This window comes from Phaethon aethereus, assembly GCF_964289735.1.
Source record: "Phaethon aethereus genome assembly, chromosome: 14".
Classification (NCBI taxonomy): domain Eukaryota; kingdom Metazoa; phylum Chordata; class Aves; order Phaethontiformes; family Phaethontidae; genus Phaethon; species Phaethon aethereus.
The window spans coordinates 10,097,402-10,118,023 of NC_138590.1; the positions used below are offsets into that span (position 1 = coordinate 10,097,402).

At 43.6% G+C, this 20,622-nt stretch overlaps 1 protein-coding gene across 1 annotated transcript in view; it reads left to right on the top strand.

The window, feature by feature from the left end:
- ERGIC1 (endoplasmic reticulum-golgi intermediate compartment 1) overlaps positions 1 to 20,170 on the top strand; it is a gene marked incomplete at its 3' end in the record, with an annotated part of 36,251 nt that extends 16,081 nt beyond the window's left edge. Inside the window, exons 3-9 of the mRNA XM_082006177.1 lie at positions 1,137 to 1,231; positions 1,872 to 1,996; positions 4,524 to 4,628; positions 9,816 to 9,876; positions 11,064 to 11,164; positions 14,288 to 14,410; positions 20,063 to 20,170. Of these exons, the coding sequence (XP_081862303.1) occupies positions 1,137 to 1,231; positions 1,872 to 1,996; positions 4,524 to 4,628; positions 9,816 to 9,876; positions 11,064 to 11,164; positions 14,288 to 14,410; positions 20,063 to 20,170 (718 nt within the window). The remainder of the gene's footprint in view (positions 1 to 1,136; positions 1,232 to 1,871; positions 1,997 to 4,523; positions 4,629 to 9,815; positions 9,877 to 11,063; positions 11,165 to 14,287; positions 14,411 to 20,062) is intronic.
- Between the last annotated feature and the right edge of the window lie 452 nt (positions 20,171 to 20,622).

Genomic DNA, 20,622 nt, shown 5'->3' on the forward strand with positions numbered 1-20,622 from the left:
GTCAAAGGATTTCATGCACTTTGAGCATTCAATAAAAATAGTACAGAACGCTTAACTAGGGAAGGTAGTTTATTTTCTGTAGCTTGAACATAAGTTCATAGCTTTATAACCTGTCCAACTGGAAGATAAATTGTCAAATCTTCTTGTTTGATGAGGCTGAACAGTGTTGGACTTTGAGGGAGAAAGAGCTGCTAATCAATCTCTCCGTCTTCTCGGTTCAGTGTGGTGGGTTTCCCTAGAGTGGATTCTCTAAGACCATTCAGCTAATTTGGCTGTGCTTGTGTTGGTTTTTCTTTGGTTTATATTTTATGTGTCGGATGGATTGTATGTGCCAACAATAAATGTTCATACTCCTGTATTCTTTTTACTCTATATCTGTATTTTGTCTTTGTGAGATATGTGCCAGCGCTGTGGGTGCTATGAAATAACATTATTCTTCGGGAGACCATTGCATAGTGTTTTCGATCCTGCCATCCAGGATGTTTCTTCCCATCTGTTCCTGGCTGAAATCCTTTTCTAAATTTTAGTCGTTGCTTTTGTTTACCATTCATAGATTGAAATGAGATATTAAGGAAGGAGATACAGGTATGCCATGCCTCTTTCTCTTGCCGCTGCTCTGTCAACTGGGTGGCAATAGCAAATGCAAATTAGTTACACAAATAAGCTTTCCTGTATGATAGTTAAGAGCAGCCTTTCTCTAAAACTATTTATGAAACAAATCGACAAGCACATGCTTCCCTCTTTCCTAGAAGGAGTAGCAGCCTAGGGATGCAGAGGGCTAGCACACCAGCCTGCCACCTCTTCAACATTAGGTTCTTGTTTTGTATCACCTCTGGAAACTCAGGTTAGGGAAGGGGGCAGGAAGCATAAATCAGAGCAGGAGTTTTGTTTTCTGCTGTTGCAAGAGACTTGTTTAAAGCCTTCTGTGCTTGCCCAGCAAGGAGTAAAATTAAATGGTGATGTGCCCCCACGCAGTTGTGGGGAGCTTTTCCTGCTCTTGTAGCTCTGTTGCAGCTGTCACTCAGGCAAACCCCCTGCTGCAAAGGCTCCTTTTTCCCCTTCCTAGGCAAATTGTTGTTTTTTTCCTGTGAAAAGTAGCTATATGCCTGAGCCCACCTGTGTTTTCTGTCCTCCAGAGTTAATGAGCTCTATGTGGATGACCCAGACAAAGACAGCGGAGGCAAAATAGAGGTGAATCTGAACATCAGTTTGCCAAACCTGCATTGTGAATGTGAGTACCCCTTTTCACTTACCAGTTTTTCTTTGTATTTTAACTAATACTTGAAATGGGCCCAAACTGGTACAGTGGCCCTTCTGTAATAAGGTGGATGGAGATCAAGTAGCTGCAGCCTTTGCCAATACCCCATCGCTTTCTGTTCCAGGCCAGGACACCTGTTTTCTTGGACCGTGTGCTTGTTCTGCAGCCCGTGTTAGCGGCTGACCTCCCTCTCTGGCTTCTTTCTAAATCTCATTTCCTTTTTTCATAGCGACCTTTATGTCTCTGGGAGCAAGAAGCTTCCCAAGTTTAATTCATAACTCTGAGTGCACCATCTAGTTGTTGGCTTTTCACAAATTACCTGCCTTGTCTGCCTGAAGTTTTTCTGTTTGTGTAATTGAGATTGCAGTCAGCTGGCAGGGTACGGGAGGTATATTTGTGTCAAATAGGCACTCTGAAAAGTTTGGTTACAAAGCTCTTTCTGAAGGGCTGGTATAATAATTAATATTTGAGAGATGACGTTACTAGCACAGTTTAGTCAAATGTCAGGAAAAAAGATGCGGATTTTTTCCCAGTAAAAGCAGTGCATGCTCTTCCTGTGCAACCTTCCTGTTATTTCTTTTGATTTTTGTCTCCTCCCCTCCCACCCATGCAGTAGTTGGACTGGACATCCAAGATGAAATGGGAAGGCACGAAGTGGGTCATATTGACAACTCCATGAAGATACCTCTCAATAATGGGGATGGCTGCAGGTTTGAGGGCCATTTCAGTATTAACAAGGTGAGTAGGAATGATAGTGGGTGAGTGTGTGCTGGTTGGGGAAAAGCTGGCGACATCCATTAGTAAAATGCTCATGAAAATCTGTGTGTCGGTGTCTCTCCTGTAGAGTGTACATTCATGTCCCTAATCAGTGGTGAAGTCTGTCGGTCCTGCAGAACAATGTGTGCAGAGGTGGCTGTGTAGTTAGACCCACAGAGAATGTGTTAGATCAGGCTTTTTCTTTTTTCTTCAAAACAGGTAATCGAGATAGCATTGCTTAACAGCAGAGAGCAGCTCTGTGTTGTGGCCAGTGCTGTCTCTTTCAGTGCAGCAGCCTAACATTTAGGGGATGTATGAACTCCTTACAAATGCCAAATGGCTTCTGTGTTTACTTGTCATGACTTTTGCACCTCCAAAATGTGACTCACTGTGCAGAGGTCTTTGGCAATGTCTCTATCCAAGTGCTCTTTTGTTCAGAGAGCCGCAGAATGACAGGAATGTTCCCTACTAGAGGGTGCCAGCGTAACAGAAGCGGCTCCGCGCTGAGATGTTTGGAATACATGCACGTGGCCTCTGCAGATGCTTTGTCGGGATGCTCCACTTCTGTCTCAAAGAATGAAAATCCAGGCCTGGAGGAGGCTCCTCTCTGGGATGGGTGTGTTCAGAGTTGAATAATCTTGCTATGTAATGCTGGAGATGACTAGCTGGGGTGGGGGAAACAGTGGTGGGGCCCACTGATGTCCTAAGAAGGGCACACCCTTTATTCATGCCTTCTCATGTACCACAGGCTACAAAATCCTACTTACTTCTTTTCCTCCCAGGTCATGTTAAATCACATCTAAAAATAACAGGCAGAACCTCTTACTGATTCTGTAGCATGGAAAGGATTAGGGACTTAAAAAGAGGATGTTTCTTTCCTCGCCTCTAAGCCACCAAGATTACTAGCAGCTGATAGCCTACAAAACTGGGAAAGGGCATCCTGAAAGGTAGTTTTTGTTCTGTTAATTCCCAAAGCAGAGAGCTGAAATACTTGGCATTTTTTCTGCTAGATGTGGTATGTTTTGTTCACCAAAGAAACTCAAAAGGAGGTTGCTGTATGTGGCAGTGAGGACCTCTCTTCACTGCTTAATCTGCGAAAGGCCACTAATTGTGTTGACTCATATAGTGGCTGGGATTGCTGTTAGAGGGAGGAGACCTGAGCCAGGACTTCTGGCTCTGAAAACCTGAACCTCTTGTGTATGAGCTGGAAGTCCTCAGTCCCATGGCAGAAATTGTACGGGCTTCTGTATGAACTGGTATCTGGAGTGGGACACGACCAGGCTTTGAAACTTGACCAAGGGTTGCACTTGGGTGTTATTCTCAAACCTGAAGAGGGGAAAGAAGGTAACAGTGAGATGATTGTGTGTACTTCTTAACTGCAGAGTCTGCCACCCTGTTTACTGAGCTTGCGTATGACACAGCTTGCGTATGACACAGCTTGTGTCCACACCTGAAAGTGTTCCCGGGAGTGCACTGCTGTTCCTCAAGTCGTTTAAATTAGCTTTCCTGAAAGCACATGGAACCGGCATGTGGCCTCTTGTGGCCCTGCTGGGGAGGTGTCGCTGCAGAGAAGGACAATGGGCACCAGTTGTATAACCATCCTCCCACTCTTGTCTTAGGTCACGTCAGATTGCTCCTCAGTGTTGCCAAAGGGTTTGCAAATCAAGGTGGCTTAATTTCCCAATCTTTTCTTGCTAGGAAAAGATTCTTGCACCTTCCATACAGTGATTGAGCTCAGTCTGCTGAAAGGGTTCACAGAGTAGGGCTAGGGACCTGAAAAGTGTGTGTGTGCTAGAGTGGTTCCATCAGAATGACACCAGTGTTCATTTTTTTGTCTTGGAACTGAGTTCTTAGGTGAAATTGATATTTTCCAGAACTTTATATCTCCCTCCATTTAAAATATTAAAAATCCTGTACTTGGAAGGTCTGTTGTCAGGGCTAGAAGCTGAAGATTTTTTTTTGTCTTTTATATAAAAAACTCATTCTTACGCACGATCTTCTCAAAAGTAAGTTGCTCATGACCAGTACTACAATAAGAATATATCCACACCTCTCTTGGGTTGTTCTGCAGCAGTAGGCCCATTTACAAATGTGAGATGTGGGCATAAAATGTTAAGCAACTGTTTGTTGCCTGTCAGAAACATGAATCTTATTTTAATGAGGATGAAAGACATAGCCTTAAGTGTTAGGAATCCTTGAAGTTGGGAGTGATCCACTCATCACCTCCTAGTCAGCAGCAGTAGCAATGTGAGGGTGCCAGACTCTTGGGCTGCAGGATGTAACTGATCTCTGGTCTGTATGCAGTATGGTGGTGTTGGTCAAGTGCAGGAAAGTATTTCAGAGCCTTGCTCTGATGTGCCAGAGGTTGTCCACTGCTAAGTAGACACAGCCTGCCAGTATCTATCCATCCAGGATGGATCCAGGCATTTCCACTTCATATCACAGAGCCTAGCAATGCCTTGAGGGATAAAATGTGAAATCCTGTCTTCCTTGTTTTGACTAATTTTAGGTCCCTGGTAACTTTCACGTGTCAACGCACAGTGCCACTGCGCAGCCTCAGAATCCTGACATGACTCATGTCATCCACAAGCTCTCATTTGGGGACAAGTTACAGGTGAGTTCTCTTCTCTGAAAATTCCCTGGCTCTAGGGGAATGAATGCAATGAGTGTGACTTAATATTAGACACTTTAAGTTTTATGGAAGGGGCATGTGGAGAGGACATAAGAAAGGACTGCCTGGGTAAGCAAGACCACCCCTTGCAGTCGTGCAATGTACACTCAGTCCAGAAGAGTTCGCAAACTGTTTACACGCCACCACTTCAGGAAGGAGCGGCGTTCAGTCATACAGTAACTTCGCTGTTTTCTTCTGAAACTGAAAGTGCTTTTGGAAGACTATGTGGCTATCTTTCTGCAAGGAGTAGAAATGAGGATTTATAGCTTTGCATAATCTATACAGTATTCTTTTCAGTATTAATACAGCAGACAAATCTTGGGCTGAGTTTGCAGAGAAGCAGTGAGTATACTAAGGGAAGGTGTGTGCTTACTACTGTCTTTACCATGGCACCAGTCAAGTTATTTTTAATTCACTTCAGTGTGCTTGTATAGCAGACACCTATTAGTCAAATTTGTTCTATGAAACACAGCTTAGGCTTAGAACTGCCAGTTCCCTGCTGGGAAGAAGCTGAACGTGTGCACTTGCCCTGTGGATAGAGTTTCACCAGGTGTTGCAAGTTATGTAATAATTCCTGATTTCTCAATAAGGACAGATTACAGCATTTCTCTAGCCTACTTCCAAGGAGCTAGCATCATAGGTGGGAGTTATATATGTGCACACCCAGTTTGCGACTCACCCTAAACATTGCTTACCCATAGTCTCTCTGTAATCTTCTTTCCTCAGCACAGACGTCTCATTAGTCTGCTTCTTGTACACCCACTTCCAAAACCCTTTTTCATGCTAACAAGTCTAAGCGTTGCTTTGTAGTCTTCTGACTCTGCTCCCGGCTTCTTTTAGGAAATATCTTGTGTGGGAACGCTGAAATATTAGCATATAAATAAGCTTGGCTTAATGTCTGTAAAGCACACTGAGATTATGAAAAATATTAGGTAAGTGCTAATAGGGAGTTCTGCAGTTTGCGTGGGAAATCAGCGCTCTAAGGTAGCGTTCCCATTGTTTTATCATGGAGTCTTTGAGTAATGGAGCTGAAGTGTGAATCAGCATGAATGAGATGAGAAGCCTGGACAGTTGGGGGCAAAGGAGCAAGCATCTTCAGTTCCGGTGGTGAGACACCTGTCTAGCGAACCTGTAGTTGGCTGCTGATTGGGACAAGTTCTGATTAGTATTTTCAAAGCTCAAAATAACTACTCATTATCTCCATACACAAGAATGGAGTATGTAGGTGCTGCTGATTCTGTAGGCAAACATGAGTTCAACAGCACAAATTAAAGAAGGATGTGTTCACTAAACAGGTGCTACGAAGACTCAGCAAATAGTGTAGAGAGTCAGCAAGTACGGAGAGCTTTAAATCAATCCAGATACACTTTGAATGTTTTGTTTTGTCTCCACCTGCTTTAATGTAATATATGGTCGTGTTTTAAAGGGGGTGAGGAGCTTCTCATTCGCTTGTGTGATGTGCTGGGAGTTAGTTCTTTGTAGGTTCTTACCAGCTCAGCCTGAGTGATCCACTAAGGTACAGGCTGTGTTCTCTAGAAAAAACAGTGTGTTTGAAATAGACGTTTAATTCTCATCAGGCATTGAATGAGCTTCAATTCTTCAGCCGTAGTTCATGCACAGTAGTGGCAGACTTTTTGCAGATTTTTTCCTTGTGTAGATGAGACTGAAATTCAAACCAATGAGGTTCTTGCATGTCAGGTAACCTAGTAAAGACAGAGATGTGAAAAGTAGGAGATTATATGTTTTTAATTGTAGAATTCTCTAAAGTGCTAGATCATGGTGTTGAATAATCCTAGTTCTAACCTTTGTGAGAGGTCTTGTCTTCCCTTGATAGTTGCAAGGTTGGAAGTTATTTTAGCCTGCTGTTGGACTCTGCCTGAGTTATATGTCCAGTTATATGTCTTCGTATGTGTTTGTAGAGGTTAAAGCCTAGGGTGCTGAAGGTCCTGGCAAGCATCTTTTTGACGTCCATGTTGCAGGAGAATGGAGTGTTGGCACTGTTAAACCACTGACTAGCCTCCTGTGCCACTGCTCCAAGCAGTAGATTAGGCCTTGGTAGCGCAGCAGTCCTGAGAATGTCTGGCCAAATAGGCTTGCTTAAGTTCTCTGTTGCAAAGCAATTTTGTTGCTGTGGCCAAAAGCTTACTGCTTGTTGAAGTCCCTCCAGGTACTGAACAAGGTACAAACAAGTACATTCCCCCAAGGAACACACCTGTGTGCTTTGTAGAGCAGAGATTAACTAGCAATCTATGGGCAGTGTGGTGGGCTGACCTGGGCTGGATGCCAGGTGCCCACCAAAGCCACTCTGTCACTGCCCTCCTCAGCTGGACAGGGGAGAGAAAGTACAAGGAAAGGCTCGTGCGTCAAGATAAGGCCAGGGAGATATCACTCAGCAATTACTGTCACGGACAAAACAGACTCGACTTGGGGAGATTAGTTAATTTATTGCCAAGCAAATCAAAGTAGGGTAATGAGAAATAAAACCAAATCTTAAAAAAACACCCTCCCCTCACCCCTCCTTCCTTCCCAGGTTTAACTTCACTCCTGATTTTTCTTTCCCTCCTCCCCCTGAGCAGCGCAGGGGGATGGGGAATGGAGGTTGTGGTCAGTTCATCACACCTTGTCTCTGCTGCTCCTTCCTCCTTGGAGGGAGGACTCCTCACCCTCTGCCCTACTCCAGCCTGGGGTCCCTCCCACAGGAGACAGTTCTCCACGAACTTCTCCAACATGAGTCCTTCCCACTGGCTGCAGTTCTTCACAAACTGCTCCAGCCTGGGCCCCCCACGGGTGCCGTCCTTCACGAACAGGCTGCTCCAGCCTGGGCCCCCCACGGGTGCCATCCTTCAGGAACAGGCTGCTCCAGCCTGGCCCCCACGGGGTCCCAGGTCCTGCCAGCAAACCTGCTCCAGCCGGGGCTCCTCTCTCTCCTCACGGGGCCACAGGCCCTGCCAGGAGCCAGCCCCAGCGCAGACTGCCCACGGGGTCATGGCCTCCTTCGGGCATCCCCCTGCTCCGGCGTGGGGCCCTCCTGGGTGCGGGTGCAGATCTGCTCCCCCGTGGAGCTCCATGGCCGCAGGGGCACAGCCGGCCTCATGTGGGCTTCAGGGGAACCTCTGCTCCAGCACCTGGAGCACTTCCTCCCCCTCCTTCTGCACTGACCTTGGTGTCTGCAGAGTTGTTCCAACAATTCCAACAACGTTCATATTCTTACTCATCCTTCTGGCTGCAATTGCTCAGTTTTATTTTTTCCCTGTCTTACACATGTTTTCTCAGAGGCGCATGGTAGCGCTGATGGCGGTGGTACGTCGCTGATGGGCTTGGTCTTGCCCAGCAGCATGTCTGTCTTGGAGCTGGCTGGCATTGGTTCTATTGAACATGGGAGAAACTTCTAGCAGCTTCTCACAGAAGCCACCCCTGTAGGTCCCCCCTACCAAAGCCTTGCCACACAAACCCAGTACAGACAGCAAGTATTGTAATGGGAGTTCAGAATATTCCACAAGGAAAATCATGGTAAAACATCAGACTAGGAGTTACAAACACCATCCATGTTGTAAAGACAAGAGAGGCAAAGGCACCAAAGGACCTGATGGCACAGAAACAGGCAAGAGTGGAGATGTCTGGTGGCTTTGTCTGTGTGGAAGTCCTGTAACTCACAGCTTTGCAAACTCACTGTGTAGAGAGATGCAGAGCAGACAACTTTTACATTTAAACAGAAGTGTAGATACTAGAGAGCCAAGGACAAGAACATTAAGTCCAAGTATACAGGTACCTCACAGGACAGATACAGTTGTTTGCTGAGCAGCCACTAAAATATTTGCTGTCAGAGTATTTGAAGTGGATGTTAAAGACTCTGGCCCAGATATGCTATAAGAGACTTACTTCTCAGCTGTATCAAGAATGGAACATAACACTAACCCAGTCCAGGTGCTTCTCTTTCTTCATATGCTTTTTACAATGAGTAAAGAATATGTACAGTCTGCATGTGTAGTTTGGAAATGGTTGCTGTAGTGTAACGTATTTGAAATGCCAGCAGACTGCAAGGCAGTGTAGAAGGTTCAGCTGATGCTTTTGCTCTGTGCTTGTTACCAGCACCTTGCCAGTTGAACTTGCTGATGATTTTGCCTCTCTAGAATTTCCTTTCTCAGTAGAGAAATGGGTTCAGTTGCTGCTTTCTCCAAACCATCATCCACTCCGTAGCATTCAGAATAGGGAAGTAGCCATTAGGATGAGACAAATACATCCACATGCTCTCAGTTATTGAGGGGATCTGGGAAGGAGATGGCATTGCCCTGTTAGTGACCTGAAATTCTGTCACATCCATGACCAAATACTTCTTCCAAACTCTTCTTCTAGGTTGTCTGGCTTAAGGTCAGGAATTTCTAGGTTGTGGAGTTATTTGTCTTTCTGTATAGCTTACTGTATGTTATGTGAATGATGCAACCTCTAATCTACAGCTGTTGCTGTGAGGTTTTTTCCTGTCTAGAGAGTTCACAAATTGATTATTCTGTTGGTGGACATCAGACTTCAGATCATAGTATGTGGAAGGCATGGGATGGAAATCCTGTTATTCTGGGCAAACAGATACTTGCATGCCTGCGACCAGCTGCAGGAAAAGCTGAATGGATGGCAGTGTTGGCATGTGTCCTTCCCATCTCCAAGGGCATTGTGTGCATGGCGTGAAAGCTGGGCTAATGATTTAAAGCTGTACAAGCCCAACTGCTCTGATATGAGCTACCTTTACAGAGGAAATCTTGAGTTTTAACCTGAATGTGACTCCCATTTATTTTTCTTTCAGCTTGATAAATTAATTTCACAGTTAACTATGCAAAGCTCTTGGGAAATATCTCACAACGAAATTTCACAACTGGCCTCTTCCAACTGCAATTCCTTTGGCTTTGGAGTGGTTTTGGAGTTTCATCTTGTAAGACGTTGTGAAATCAACTTTTTTGCTTGGAACCAACCGCTGTGGTGATGGTCACTGAAAGATATTTCAAGTCATCTTTTACTGGGTTGAGACTTTGTTTTCGGAAAGGTTGAATCAGATGATCTCCTTGGTACAGGATAGAATAGAGAAGCACCAAGAGTACCAAGTCAGAGCATAGTTTCCTCATACACCTTTTTGCTTTCCAGGTCCATAACGTTCATGGAGCATTCAATGCCTTGGAGGGAGCAGACAAACTCAGCTCAAATCGTATGTATTCTTGATGATTACAGGTCTTAGCCACTCTCTGCAGGAGGGAAAACAGGGCCATTCATGCAACACTGGTGTATCCAGAAGTCTTTAATTTGCCTCTTTAGCCAAAATCATGCAGCCGTTGCTGACTGACATTTGCATTTTCTCCAGCACCATAGAGAAGGCTTAGCCTAAAAGGTCCTTTGCAGCCTTTCTGCAGCCTGGACATTGTTTCCAGCTCTGTTACGACAGACTCAGAATTACTGAGTTTTTAATCTATATCCTATTCCTATAGCTTCCCTTTGTTGCTGTCACCACCACCAGAACTTTTCCTTGTTCTTGTATTGCACGTTAGCTCTTACCTTAAGTTCTACCCTGTGGCTGGAAAGATAGACATTTTCATTGCCCTTCTTTATGACCAGCAACACAAAAAGAAATTTCCAGTGCATGCTACAATTCAGCACAGTTTTTGTCCTTCAAGTGTTCAGGCTACCATAGGGTATCAGTCTTGTCCACTTCTTGGAACAACATTTCTACGGCTGTTCCTGAAGCTAGACAATTGTGTTTGGTTTTTTGGTTTTTGTTTTTTTTTTTTTCTCCAGGAGCCAAATGTCATTGTGTTACACTTGACCAAAGGATCCTGCAGAGAAATAATTTAGAATTCTGTTTCAGCAGACCAAAAAAATGGCACAAGAGATTTAAATAATGAAAAAAATAAATCAATAGTTGTTAAGCAACAGTAGGAGAAGGAAGAAGAGAAAGAAAGATCAATGGGTGCACAAGAAATGAGACTCCACAGGTTGTGATGCCTCAGCTTTTTCTGTTGATGAGCTGCAGCTCTAAGCCTAGCTAGTTCTTGATTTAACCAGAACAGCTTTTTGTGGTGCTGATAGGTCTTATCATTTATAGTTGCAAGCAGTTAGGAAGATTCAAGTGACCCAAACTCATCTCCATGGGTTGTGGTACTACAGAAGTCTTAGAACGCTGGGCAGGTTCTGGTGTCATCCAACTACCTTATAAAGTTTTGTACAAAGGACATAAATGTAGGATGTGAAATTGTCACTTTGTCACAGAACCTGAGATAAGGAGGAGGGAGGTAGCTTTTCTGTGACTTACTTTAGTTGATTTTGCACATTTACTTTGAAAGGCTGTGATTCCTTTCTTTGAATGCTAAAGTATACTTTCCTTTCCTTTCCTGACCACAGCTCTTGCATCTCATGATTACATACTGAAGATAGTCCCGACGGTGTACGAAGACATGAGTGGCAAGCAGCGATACTCATACCAATATACTGTAGCAAATAAGGTAAAGCAGCAGGTAGTTCTCAGAGAAGCTCCTCATTGCAGCCCAGTGGATGCATGGAGGATCTTCAGTCGTCATTCCTCCTCCCTCTTGCTCCTGTGCTCTGCAGCCATGTACGTTTGTTTGTAGGTGAGCAGTAGCCTCTGCTGGGAGGAGGAGGAACTGAAGCTCTTCAGAGTGGGGCTTTCTGTTGCTCCTGGTCCTGGCGTTTACCGTGGTTGGGACTGTGAGGGCTTGTCAGAGCAGGTGGTGGTATGGTTTTAATTCTAGAGAAAGATATTCTTGCTCCTGACTTTCTCATATGTCAGTTTAACTGATCTGGATTTCTACAAATTGTGTGGAAGGTTTTTTACATGCTGCAGGAGCTCTTGTTATTTGTGTCAAGATGCATCTGGATTGGAAACCGCAATCCAGCTGAACATACGAAACAGCACTTACACGTGGTTTTATTAATAAAACAGTCTCAGTTGTGATGGATGTATCAGACAAGTTAGCAGGTTTTTAGCTTTTTACAAACATTGGTTTCAGATATGAAGACACTGAACCTGTAGCAGCAAATAAGTACTGGTTGACTGTTTCACAGTGCCTACTTTATTATAGTGGATTATGATAGTTATTGTAGCTTTATAAGTCTTTAATTTACATTAAATGTGAAATTATTTGTATCTTAGTAACACGATGCATTGAACTTTAAAAAAAAAAGGCCCTATTTAATTTTTAAGGTAAAAAGCCTTTTTCAATTTAAAATGATTTGCCAGTCAAGTGCTAAATAAAAGTCCAGAATCCATTTATAATATCTAATTACCGTTAGTTTATCATAACTGAGAATCAAGCATGCACTCTCATGGACTAGTTCTCAGATTAACGTTCCTGTCTTTTTGGCTTGCTTGTACAGTGTGTACCAATGATTTGGATGTCTCCCTCTATTCAGATTACAATGTATTTGTTCTGCTTAATGTCACAACTGTTGTTCTGATAAGACTGTTGCGACGCAACTTGCGAAAGTAATTTGGAAAATAGACAGCAGGAGCTTTTGACACTTCTGTGAGCACGGTTGCAAATTGGGGCGTTTCGCCAAGACTGACTCATTAGGGCAGGATTGCTGGTGGGGAAAAGGGGAGAGGAAGGAAAAAATGAGGTCAGTTCTGTCAAAATTGAAGTGCACAGAAACAGTGCTGCCTCTTGCGTTTTCTTCTCATTAAAAATAAAAATTCTGTTATCGGTGCTTTAGTCCTTGACTCCCATACTGATTGGTGAGAAACAGAAATCAGAAGCCATTGGAATAGTCTGGCACAGATTGACCAGTAGGAAGAGATGAATAGAGTCTTAAGTGTGGACTGTCTGTCTCCTCTCCCCTTTTACCTCCTAGACCCTGTGTTCTCTCACTTCCCCAGATAGCCACTGTCCCAAGATATGCTGCAGAACTTCTGCAATAGGAGCCCTGAAGATATTATGACTAGGGCCTTCAGCTGCATTTTGCTTCTCTTGTCATCCATGGAAAAAAAGCTAAATGGAGGGAAATTTAGGATTTATGTGATTAATGAAGGAGACAGCAGCTGTTTCACTAGCTTCCTCTGAGTTCACAGAGAGTAAGGTTATTTTTTTCTGGATCATGCTTGTCCTATTGCTTGTCCTTTCTTCATCTTTCTGAAGTATTTGAGGTTGTCTTTGCCTCTGTGTGAAGGAGAATTAAAACAGAAGAGGTCATCTGAGTTGGCAGGCATGTCATAGGGCTAAAGAAGGGAAGAGCAGCTAGGTAAAGAGGCAGTGTGTGTGCCATGCCAGTGCTGATGGTGCTCAGAATCACAGAATCATTAAGGTTGAAAAAGACCTTCAAGATCATCAAGTCCAACCATCGACCCAACACCACCATGCCCACTAAACCATATCCTGAAATGCCACGTCCACACGTTTTTTGAACACTTCCAGTGATAGTGACTCCACCACCTCCCTGGGCAGCCTGTTCCAATGCTTGACCACTCCTTCCGTAAAGAAATTTTTCCTAATATCCAGTCTCAACCTCCCCTGGCACAACTTGAGGCCATTTCCTCTCATCCTATCGCTAGTTACTTGGGAGAAGAGACCAACACCCACCTCACCACAACCCCCTTTCGGGTAGTTGTAGAAAGCGATAAGGTCTCCCCTCAGCCTCCTCTCTCCAGACTGAACAACCCCAGTTCCTCATTAGATTGCTGAGTCCCCAGCCTGCTTTTCTTTGATTTGTCTTCAGTCTGTCAAGATAATATGCCCTGATCCTTGAAAATCGATATATATCCACTGAGAGCACAGACAAAATATTAGCTCATCAAGATGTGAGTTTTGATACTAAGTTGATGTTAGTAGCTGTTCTACATTGGCTTTGTGCAGTACGTCTTTTGGGTTGTTGTCCTATGGCTGATTGATTGCACTGTACCTGGTATTAAAGAAATTAAATTAAATTAAATTAATTAAATTATCACTGGCAATCTGAAGATGTCTCTCCTGAATCAGCTTGGAATTTTTTTTTTAATCTTTGCCAATATTTTTCTGTCTACAATTTCATTTGAGCTTTCAGCATGATTTTTAGACATGGTTTAAACATGGCTCTACATGATTCATACTGAGTGGGCAAAGCACTCGCATTGTTGGACCCAGTGTGAAGGGGGCCTTACAGGCAGGAGCTGCTGCTTGCTGTTCTGAGTGCATGGACAAGAAGGGGTTTTTCAGGTTCTTGCAAACTAAATTCCATTTGTTTGATGAATATCCCAGTATACGATTTAGATACTCACAGTACGAAAACTTCACCTGCAACCACTTAGCGACTGCTTGTATTTAAAAAGAGTAGATCTAAGGTAGATAAATCAATGACAACCTTTCTATTTACTTCTGTAACTTTGAATGAAGGTGAGACTAAGTACCATCGCTCTCTGTTCCCAGCTATATCATTATCAGACTGTAAAGAACTTATTTTCCAATTTAATAAGGAAGAGGGATGGGCAGTCATACAGGAATCAACTGTTTGCTGCTTTTAGTCTGATCATTAGTACAAAACAGTGGGGTAAGGACCAGATGCACAGAAGCAGTTTTATTGCAGACACTCTGTCTGGAATGAGATTGCTCATGTTTTCTGCCATTTTTCTTTTCTAGGAGTATGTAGCCTACAGTCACACCGGCCGCATTATCCCAGCTATCTGGTTTCGTTACGATTTGAGCCCCATCACAGTGAAATACACAGAGAGGCGACAGCCTTTGTACAGGTTTATCACATCGGTGAGTTACTCTAAACCTCTAATTCTCCTTTCTTCTGCCTGCTTTCCATTTCTCTTCTGAGCCTTTCTTGTCTAGAATAATTGAGTTTCTGCTTCAGCACAGTGTGACATGATTGAAATAAAGCAGTACATCAGCACAATTGTACTGAAGTGTAAGTGAGGTAACTGGTAAGCCCAGTGCTCTGACAATTTGATTTAATAGCTAGGCACAAGAAGAAAGAAAATTATCCTATTCCAGAAGTGCCAAACTCTGTCTAGGCAGGATGGGCACTATTGCAGCATGTCAGAAACTTGGAAGTAAAACCAATGTGGTATGCAGTAAAGCATGCTGCAATAAACCGTCTCTCTAATGATGAGATCTAACTTGCAGAGAAAGCAGGGCAGTTGTTTTACTCAGTGCTGCTGCTTGGCTTAATATGGGTATGCCAGTTCCAGGCATTTACTCCTGGGTAGAAGCAGGAAGGAGCTGCACTATTAAATTCCAGATGTGTTTTCCTGACAAGTTATATTTTGATCTATACAGATAACATCCTGCAGTACTGATATCAGCATCTATAAGAAAGCTGTACTGTCCAAACTGGTAGTTAGGCAAAGAGCTATTTAAAGATCTTCCAGAGCTTTAAAAAATGTGTCCTGAGGGAATTGGCTTAAAATTTAAGCTGCAGTCTGCTGTGCCAATGGGGCATGGTGGAATGTGAAGTAGTTGATAAATTGGTTGGAATGAAGACCTCAGATTTTTATTATTAAACTGTTTGAATATTTTAACTGGAAGTAACATAAACAGTGTGGCTGTGTTGCACTTAAGAGATTTTTGATTTTGCAGCTTCTGATAAACACCAAGTTCCTTTCACTTAACTTCAGAAATGCATGTGATCTCTAGGATACACAAATACCAAGAGAAAGGGGCTTGAAGTAAAATCTAACTTTCATGGTTTAAGACCTGCTCTTCTTAGCACATCTGTTTGGTTTCAAAACATAATCCTAAAAAAAGGTCAAACATCAGCATTTTATGGCTTGGCATCTCGTATTGCCTCTACTTTTTTTTTCCCTAACAGTATGCTCTCATAGGTTTCTTACGCATCTTGTTGGGGCTGAGGGAATGGAGGTGTTTTTAATGGGAAACAGTGTTTGGAAATGATTGATAGCTGGCATTATTCTTTGTCACATCCATTGCTAGCATTGATTTACTGCTGATATGCCATTGTATGCATATAAATAGCATCTTTGTTGAATGTGATACCATGCTTCAGAGTTTACATAAGGAGTCCACAATAGAGGCTTTCCTCACTGGTTGCCACAATGACCTTGTGGATTTGAGATGGCCCCAGCTAGGATTTTGCCCCATCCTGTTTGTAAAGTTAGCCAGGCATGTGCTGGCTGCTAGACTGCTGAAGAAGAGTTTTACAATTTATTTTTGTCTACTTTGTTTGGTCTTATAAATGGCTATAGTCTCAAGCAGCTCACTTGGGGCCATTCTACTTGAATGTCCTTCCTGTGGAGACATGTGGATGACACTGTCTGCAGTAGCTGTTATGCAGTATGTCAGGCAGGTATGCCAGGCCATTGTCAGACGTGTTGCAGATGCTATATCATGGCTATCAGTCTGGACCATCTGGCTCTGGTACAGATGACCTGCCCTTGCTCTCATTTAGGCTAGGAGTGTTTTATGGTAGGGCAGCCTTGGCTGTGTATGTGCTACACTTAAAGCTTTACAGCATTCAGCGTGGCATTGAAAAGGTTGGAGGGGAGGAGCAGTGCTGCAGAAGATCAAAACACTTTTTGTCCTAGGTTTCCTTGCCCTGTTTTGATGACATGATCGGTTCTGTTGTCCTTTCCACTGCTTTAGCCCCTTCCTGTAGCTCCAGCATGGCCTTTTGCATCACCGTTGCTCTGGAGACCAGTTAGTGATGATAGGCACTGGGCTGAGGTCCAGGCAGAGATTGTGCTGGGGCAACTGGAGTCATTGCCGAATGGGGCTGGCCATGGAAAGCATCAGCTTTTTCTGAGCAGCAGCTGCTTAATTTAAAAGCCACAAGAGAGGCTCTGGGGTAGGGAGATGATCACCTGCAACTCCTTTTAGTTTTCCATGGGTGCCCAGCTTGTTTACTAGGGCACCTATGTGGCTTTCAGTAAATTTAAACGTGTCCCAGGAGTGGGGGTGAATCCTATGGCCTTGTGAGAGGGGTGTTGGCTTTTCAGCAGGGAGCCAAAGGAATCTCATTCTGCCGGTGGGAAGATTATCTGATGCTCTTTGTTAGTAACAAGTTTGCCCCCGAAAAACTTCAGCGCCACTAAGAGCAGCATTATTGCACCATAGCAGTGCTCCCAGGTCTTCTGTGTTCCCAACAGACCTGCTCTAACTCATGCTGCCTCCTTGGGTTTTTGTGGTATGAAAAATTATCCTAGTTTTCTGCACTATGTGAGAGGTGCTTCCTGAGCAGGACTAAAGGCATTGGTTTAGCATAGATTTTACTTTACATGTCACACTTTAAAATACTCAGTACTAAATCAGATTTTGTATTGCTTGTGGGTCAGTGCTGCCACTGTGACTGGGCTGTGAATTTGCCACGGATCCTGGGGCTAACCAGAGACACTTGGCATAGTGTTAAACACAGTAGTTTTTGCCTGTTAAACAGTACTGCTTAAAATCAAGGCATCTCCCCATAAATAGAAGCCATTCATGGCCTTGTGGTTGAGGTTATGGAGCAGGGAGAGACTTTCACTGCTGAAAATTTATGAGTTCCTGTAAGTGGCCAAACTGAAAGAAGGTTTTATCATAAGGTCAGTCTAGCAGCTGAGAGCAGAGAGCAGGCAGAAAACAAGCCAAAATTCTGGTGAAGCATTCAAAATCCAAAGAAAAGAATAGAATTTTTTTCATTATATGAGAGAAGTCATCTGCCCTCTAGGTATAGAAAAAAAGGAAACTGGAAATAATGGGAGAGAAAAATGGTTGCAGGTAGAATTATTTCAGCCATGGGACCTGTTACCAACAGATATCATAGACTCGGTCCTGTGGCATTTTTAAAACCACGATAGTGTTGCTCTACAAGATGTGCTGCAGGTCAGCCAGAAATCTCTTGGGTGGGATTCCACAGCTTACCTTACCAGGAATTACCTGCGGGTCCTACAGAGTCAGGTATCTGACAATTGCCTTTCTGCCATCTTGCTTGCAGCTTTGCCCCCTCCTACATATCCACTCGTGTTTTCCTTTAGACTTCATCCTGCATCCCAGCCACTATTCTATAACCATATTCTGTTCAAAATCCTCACATGTACCCCACATAGCATGGTCTCTTACTGCTGTAATTATTACATTTCTGTATTTCTTTTCCTTTCTTCTTTAATGGTTGGGCCTGAGTCAAACTGTAACCTCAGGGAGCCAAATGCAGATCATTCCCAGTATGCTCCATTAAATGTAAAGAAGTGCATGATGCCTAACTTCCTTCAGTGCTGCGAAGGAGCAGCACCACATACATATTAGAACTGTGATGATAAAGAAACACAGTGGGTGCAGCTTCTGTGCTGACCTAGAGACCAACACTGGTGCTGCTTTTTTTTTTTGTCACAACAAAACAAGAGGGCTGTGTGCGTGCTGGGAGGCAGGCTCCAAGTGAATGCCAGGTGTGTGTGACTCAAACCTTCAGCAGTACAGAGCAGTACAGAGCTGTGCAGATGAATATATATTTTTTTTCTATTCCTCACCTCTGCACTGCTGCACTGAAATCAGATTTTCCTACCATATGATGCAAAATCTTAGTGTTGGACAGTTTTTCTGTTGTTTGCGGTGTAGCATCTCCTGTCAGCTGAGCTGCTGTGGACTGAAATAACCCAACTCCATTGCGGTCATTTTCCCTGAAAAGTCACCCTGCGTCATGCTCTGAGGGATAGACTGGGGGGGGGGGGCGCAGGGAGCAGGAGCTGGACTTGTCCCCTAAAAATACTAACTTTGGCTCAGTTAGGTTGGCGCTCTGGGTTTTGAAGCCTTTATCTGCTGGAATGCCAGCTGTCTTGCAAAAGCCATGTTTACTGCAGCTCGTCATTTCACCAAGGTCACTAAATGCATATATCCAGTTATAAATACGCATGTAAATGAGTGCTTTATTTCTTGCTGCCTTCGCTCACCATTACTGAACTGTTTGTTCTGTTGCCACTGCTAACTCCCTGCTGAGCTGAACAGTGCGCTATGTGACTCTCTTGTCTGTAGCTTTGCCCATGGGGTGTAGTGCTGTATGGGAGGAGAGACATGGCGCAGTAGGTCTGGTGTGGCACCAGTTCCCTTCTGTGTCAGTTGTATTGCATTTCCCTGATACCCTGCTACATTGGCGTACTGATTTGGGGTTCCTCTCTCTCTTGGCTTCTAGGTCACAGCCAAATCCCCCTTTTCCTAGGCAGGCCCTTCTCAGGAGATAAGCTCTGTATCTTGTCCCCTTCTTACTGACTCGGTGTCTCTTATCCTTAGAGCCACCTAATCCTAGGAGATGTAAAAGACCAAATAAAGAGCATCACAGTTACGAAGTAAAAAATGTGGGAGTTAGGAAATGCCAGGCCCTGTGTAATTATAACTTGGTTGCTAAATGTTATTAAGTTACATTTATCGTGTATCATACTTTCCATGTGAACCCTGCCTTGTGCAGTGCGCGGGCTGGGGTGGCAGCCTGTGAGCAGCGTTTCTTCCCATCCTATGGTATTTGACTACTAGCAGGTGGTTTATCTTAACCAGATCCTGAGTACAAGTCATATGTTTCCACAAGGACTCTGAGAGCGCTGTTGTCATGCTATTGAACCTTCAAATGTGTTTTCCATCACAGCTTCCCTGGGAGGCAAGTTTGGCATTGTCCCCATTTCATAGATAAGGGAATCGTAGCCGTGTGTTGCAAAGTCTGTAACTGGTGCCCTTGATTTCGGGTGCTCCACACCAAGGTACGTTTGGTTTGACATGTCAGAATACTTTTGCGTTTTTCTAGCACTTGAGACCTGAAGTAGGCTGTTATGCTAATCAGGAGATTAATTTTTTCCCTAATTCTGTTCTTGAAAATGATTATGTGTTTTTACTGTTGTTTAAATAATTCAACCCGAGACGTCTTGCATGGAAAACTTTGGCCCACAAAGAGTTAAGCTGGCAGTGCTTTTGTAAGCAGCCCTTGTAATGGAAAGTGTTAGACAGACATAGCTGTAGGTGTCACTGGTAGCTAGGTTCCTCTGTTAGTCACTGTCCTTCACATGCTATTTAAGTGTCTTGCCTGTTTGCAAATGTTGTATCTTGTGAAATAGGGGAAAGACTACAAGGCCGTGGTATTTGTAATAGAAAACAGTAGTAGGAAGATATGAGCAACACAGAACTTCTAGAAAGTTTTGTTAGGTGGAGTTTAGCGCAGAAGGGAACAGCATTCATGCTGTAGGCTCCTAGGAGCTGGGATTTACAATTAGCTCAGGCTATGATGAGTTCAGGATAGCAGTAAGTTATTCCACTGTACGGAACGGTTTTCCTGAATGATTGTCACGTAATTATGTCCCCAGTACTGTTACCCAGTTCTTACTATGCTTCCAGGAAATACTCTAGCAGTAGGCAATAATATCCTTCTCCCTAGTTTCAAGCTGTGTAAAAGTTTCCCTCATCACTGACAAACCTGTTTCCTCTCTCCATACATTTCAGATATGTGCCATCATTGGAGGAACATTTACTGTAGCTGGGATCCTCGACTCCTGCATTTTCACAGCATCAGAGGCCTGGAAGAAGATCCAGCTGGGGAAAATGCAGTAGCTGTGAAACTCTACCCTAGTCTCCAAGGACATGAGCAAAGATTGAGAAATCTACCACTACCTGTTTTTGTCTTTATTTTCTATTTGATTGAATCAGTAAGTTTTTCTCTAATCAGGCTGTTCAGTGAAGACATCATCAACAAATCAAAGAAATCTCCATGCATTTCAGGACTCTGAGAATGAAAAAGCAATGGAATCAGGGAGTGGATTTCAATTCTCTCTCCCCACAAAGAGAGGTTGAAATGCCATATATGAAATACACTGTCAGATCTAAGTAAGGATAACAGTCTGTTCTCTGGGAGGTTCCTGGGGCAGTGTACCAACTAGGTAGTAGATTGCAAAGAGTTGAGCTGTATTGTGGCACTTTTTGGAATTCTGTTGTATTTGCATGATTAGACAATCGACTTCTGTATAAGGAAAAATTATACATTAGGAAGAAATTCCACCTGTGGT